This window comes from Colobus angolensis, unplaced genomic scaffold, assembly GCF_000951035.1.
Source record: "Colobus angolensis palliatus isolate OR3802 unplaced genomic scaffold, Cang.pa_1.0 Scaffold377, whole genome shotgun sequence".
In the NCBI taxonomy this organism is placed as follows: Eukaryota; Metazoa; Chordata; class Mammalia; order Primates; family Cercopithecidae; genus Colobus; species Colobus angolensis.
Genome location: NW_012117121.1, coordinates 82,486 through 87,773, shown reverse-complemented (window position 1 = coordinate 87,773; position 5,288 = coordinate 82,486). Strand labels below are relative to the sequence as shown.

The 5,288-nt window shown below is 37.7% G+C and overlaps 1 protein-coding gene across 5 annotated transcripts in view; it reads right to left on the bottom strand.

The window, feature by feature from the left end:
- Positions 1-5,288, bottom strand: part of NSF (N-ethylmaleimide-sensitive factor) — a 143,446-nt gene that overhangs the window by 81,529 nt on the left and 56,629 nt on the right. For all 5 annotated transcript variants that reach the window (XM_011953902.1, XM_011953897.1, XM_011953898.1 and 2 more), the window contains one exon: positions 1,825-2,024. In XM_011953902.1, coding sequence (XP_011809292.1) covers positions 1,825-2,024 — 200 coding nt within the window. The remainder of the gene's footprint in view (positions 1-1,824; positions 2,025-5,288) is intronic.

Below are 5,288 nucleotides of genomic sequence, written 5' to 3'. Positions count from 1 at the left end.
AAGGCGGGCAGATCACCTGAGGTTGGGAGTTCGAGACCAGCCTGACCAACATGGAGAAACCCCATCTCTTCTAAAAATGCAAAATTAGCTGGGCATGGTGGCACATGCCTATAATCCCAGCTACTCGGGAGGCTGAGGCAGGAGAATTGCTTGAACTTGGGAGGTGGAGGTTGTGGTGAGTCAAGGTCACGCCATTGCACTCCAGCCTGGGCAACAAGAGCAAAACTCCACCTCAAAAAAAAAAAAGTATTCCCGTAGCAGATTTCCCAGCTTCCATTCCAGAACCCAAGCAGTTAAATATTTTTCGTTAATTTCCCTTTGGTGGTGGCAGATATTTTCTAGTCCATGCTTTTCATAGAGACACAACCTGTTTGAAGGTACCAGTTCCTAGTCCACACTGTAAATGGATTCAAGGACTCACTTTCTGTTCCCTAGTGGGTACTAAAACCCAAACCCATACATTATGAAACCAAAAGCTACAGCGCATATCTTACGACTCTAATTTCCTAGAGATTCAGTTTTCTTTCTGAAGAGTTCAATTATGCATTTAAAATAATTTTAGTTATATTTTACCCAAAACTTTTTAAAGTTTTATTTTGTGTTTAATTGCCACATAATTGTACATATTTAAGGGGTACAGTGTATACCTAGCATTTGAAGGTGTTTATAGAAGGAAGGTTTTCTGGTTACCTAGTCTACTGTATTACTAGAACCAGAAAGCTCATGGCATTGTTTTTAAACTTTCTGTCAATGAAAAAAATATGTTAGTATTAGGATATTAATCAGGACAAACAGAACCAGTAGAATGTTCGTGTGAGTGTGTGCATTCCTTATGATAAATCTCTATGAATATGTATGTATGCATACACACCCACATATACATGTCAGCCTCCATAATTGTTTTAGCCAATTCCTCGGGAAAAATCTACAATTTCAGAGGCTGACAAGTCCCAAGATCTGGAGTCAGCAACCTGGAGACCCAGGAGAACTAACACACATTATTTAGTTCCAGTCCAAAGGCCTCCAAGCCAGCAAGAGCTGATGTTTCAGTTTGCATCCAAACCAATGTCCCAACTCAGGGCAACCAGGCAAGTCGAAATTCCCTCTTACTTGCAGGAAAGTAAGCATTTTTGTTCTGTTCAGGCCTTAAACTGATTGAATGGGGCCTGCCCACATTAGGGAGGGCAATCTACGTTATTCAGTCTATCAACTCAAACGCTAATTTCATCCAGAAACATCCTCACAGACACAACCAAAATGTTTTACCAAATATTTAGGCACTTTATGTCCTAGTCAAGTTGACGTGTAAAACTAACAGAATTAGTAAACTCTAGTTTAATTTTTAAATAATTTCATTTCTGAGACTCAAATCAAGCTTTCCTTTGAGCTCTGACAACTCAATCCTGTCACTCTATAACTGAGCAAGATTCAGCATTAAGTAAGATAGTTTTCTGCATGTGAACCTTACACAATACGATTCCATAAGTCTATTTATGGATTTAATTTCCTCTTTTCTTCCAAAGGATAAATGAGCACAAGTCTCTGGAAGCAATATGGAATAAAAGCATCACCTGAAAATATATTCATGACCTGTTTTTGCAAAACCTCTGGCTTACACAATCACCTACCTTTGTTTATAGGAATATGTGGGTAACAACATCTGCTCATCACGTAAATCTCCCACAGTCCCTGGTGCAGTGCCATATATAACCTAGGTACTAAGTAAATTTATCTGTAAGTTGTTTCAAAATATAAATCAAAGTAACAAGTTTGCCTCCATAACTCTGGGTCTCATTCATTAAATAGCGACGATGTTCACATTACCCTCCTTTGCTCCTCTTCAGCATCAGCAAAAAGTTTGCGAATGTTAGCCTCTGATTCTCCCACATATTTGTTAAGGATTTCTGGCCCATTGACCACTTTGGGCTCTCTTGCATTCAACATCTTGCCAATCTGTCGAGCCAAGAGAGTCTTACCACAACCTGGGGGTCCATATAACAGGATGCCTTTAACATGTTTACAACCTGAAAAGGAAAAGAAAACAGTCTTATATCAGCTAACTAGAATCCAAGTAAGACTCTAAAGCAAAGTTTTCTTCCTGCTTCATATGCACTTTAGGAAAAACACAGTGATGCCATTTACATATGTTAATGTCCATAAGCCATGAACAAGAATATACACCCAAAAATCCAGCAACAGTTCCCCTAACTGTGCGAATGCTTGAGGGGCAATGCTGCCAGTTAAAGGTCTCTGGGAGAGCACATTCATGCTATCATTTTGGACAAATACTTCTTACTCTGAAAATATTACTTATTTTTGGCTGGGTGTGGTGGCTCACTTGAGCCCAGAAGCATGAAACCAGCCTGGGAAACACATTGTTGACCCTGTCCCTACAAAATAAAACATCTGCCTCGTTTTACATATAATGATAAATTATATATAATTATTATATATCATATATGTGTACACACACACACACCATGGAATACTATTCAGCCATAAAAAAGAACAAAATAACATCTTTTGCTACAACATGGATGGAGCTGGAGGCCATTTTTCTAAGCGAAGTAACTCAAGAATGGAAAATCAAATACCGTATGTTTTCACTTATAAGAGGGAGCTAAGTTATGGGTACACAAAGGAATACAGAGTAATGGACTTTGGAGACTCAGAAGTGGGGAAAGTGAGAGGGAAGTGAGGAATAAAAAACTAATATTGGGTACAATGTACACTACTTGGACAATGAGGTGCACTAAAATACCAGACTTCACAACTATATAATTCATCCATGTAACCAAAAACCACTTGTACCCCAAAAGTTATTAAAATTATATAATATCTTTATACTATACCCAAAAAAGCACTCTGTGAAATAATAAATTATTAGATTTCAGTGTCACCTCCTGAGTATGGGTAAAAAGGGAAATTTCTGAAAATGCAATATAAATAGTGTGTCTCTATGGAAAATGGTTTGTCCTTATTTGAAATGGAAGCATTAAAAAGTTTATCTTTAAGAAAAAAAGCACAATACATTTGATGACTCATATAAAATCACAAGATGCAAACAACTCTATCAGAAATTTTAGATTCTGAGGAGGAAGACCCTTTGGGCTGTCAGAATTGGTCTTTACTTCTTTCTTTATGCCAAGAAAAGACTCCTTTTTAAATCCTTGAAAGTAATAAGATCTGTGCCTTTGGTTGAGCATGGAGAGGGAGGGGAAACACTTGATGGCTTACAGTCTTAACCCTTCGCACCACAGAGTAAATCCCTTCCCTAAGAGTCACTGCCCAATAAAATGCTTTTGGCCTTTGACTCACCCTTCAAGTATGAGTGGTAGGGAGATAACAGGAGAAGTCTTGAGCTTCTCCTAGAGGCCAATACCACCAAGCACTACCAGCATCTAAGTTACAGGAATACACTGGATGAGGATGTAGAAGTCTGGCTCCTAATCTTGCCCTCTGAGCCAACTGTTACCATTATGATTTGAAACTATTCATATGTATAAACCACAGCTGGGGCAGGTGGTGGTGGTGAAACACGCATAGAGAGAAGACATTCAGAAAGGAGAAAATGAAGATTTTCTGAGCACCTACAAAGCACTAGGCCTTCTGATCTCCAACTTCTTGACGTCTACATTTTCTCCAAGTTTATAAACTTCCTCTTAACCATACTGCCTTCCCTAGTAAGCCATGCTTTCTTTGAAGGACTTTTAACTATTTGGCCTTTGTAAATTTATGTTATAACCACCCCATAGTCCCTGAATACAATATGGTTTTATTGCACTACACATTGGCCACAGAGCACAGCTGGAGAAAATTACACCTCTGTGCTACTGACAGTTATCTCCAGAATTTCATACTATCCAGTTTCAGTCCTATGCTCACTGCTTTCTCCGTTGTGCATGCCACTCTTTACTTGTCTTTGTCAGCTCATCTCTAATTCTCCTTATTAATTATCCAGCTCTTCATGTTCTTCTCAAGAGCTACCCCCTGCTATGAATTCTTAGAGATAACCTAGGTTCCGATTTCACATATTACAAAAAAAAAAGAGAAAGAAAAAAAAGACTTCACCTCTCTGCTTCTTTATCTATAAATTGATCAGCAGACTCATCCATTCTCAACCTATTCTCGGTTCTCAAAGTAGTCTTCCTTCCTCTCCTCCAAGTTTTTATATTGCAATTCTCTGTTTACATGGCTTCTTCGCTATCAAGACTGTAAACTATTCAAGTCCAAGTACAATCTCATTCACCCAGCATAATGTCCAGCACCTACTATGGACTTCAGGAGAGGCTGAATAAGTAAACTGTTGATTCTTTTCCTACAAAACTCAAAGAATATGAAGGACAGAAGACGATTTTCAAAAATTATTTGAAGCTCTTAATTTATGGACTGTGCTTACTTTCATAGCTGAGCTAATTTAAACACCTAAAAAAACACATTTGCAATGACTGAGACTTTGCAAATTTAACAAAACAAAATAACATAAACACAAGAATCTTAACTTTGCAACTATGCTTCTGTACAAGGAAAATGCTCAAATTAATGTGTTCTGGACTAAATTTACTCAGATATTATAAAATAATTCACAAAATATACCTTGAAGGTTAAAAGAAAAAGAGACAGAATGCATATCCATGCAACTTTTTATATATAATATAGATATGTGAAACAATAGAATATATTTAATATAACATCAACAGGAATGTCATAGAAGCTCTAGTCTGCATTAGAACTATAATTCTTTTAGGATCTCAAATGAGCACATCAAAAATATACACTGACATGTAAAGTCTTTCAAAATCTACTTCCACAAAGGAAGCTGTTACTTGAATAAGCAGTGGAAATGGGACATTATTATTACTATTATTATTACAGCCTATTCTGACTTACTAAATAAGCATTGGTCTCTAATTTTAAATGAGTCATAAAAACTCTTTATAACTAATTCCATTCAACAAAAGGGTACTAAGCTCATGTTTAGACTAGATGCAAAGGTAGGTGTTAGGAATACAAACATGCAAAAGACAGTCCCTACCTGTAGGGCATTTCTGGCTTAGTAGGAAAGACAGAAATTAAAAATAGGCTATCTACAATATAATATGACATTATCAGAGATATGTGTGAAATGTTTTTGGACTCTAGCCAAGAGATACTGATTCTGCCAAAGTGATGGCAGAAAATTAAGAATGGACTCAGGGCCCGGCGCGGTGGCTCAAGCCTGTAATCCCAGCACTTTGGGAGGCCGAGACGGGCGGATCACAAGGTCAGGAGATCGAGACCATCCTGGC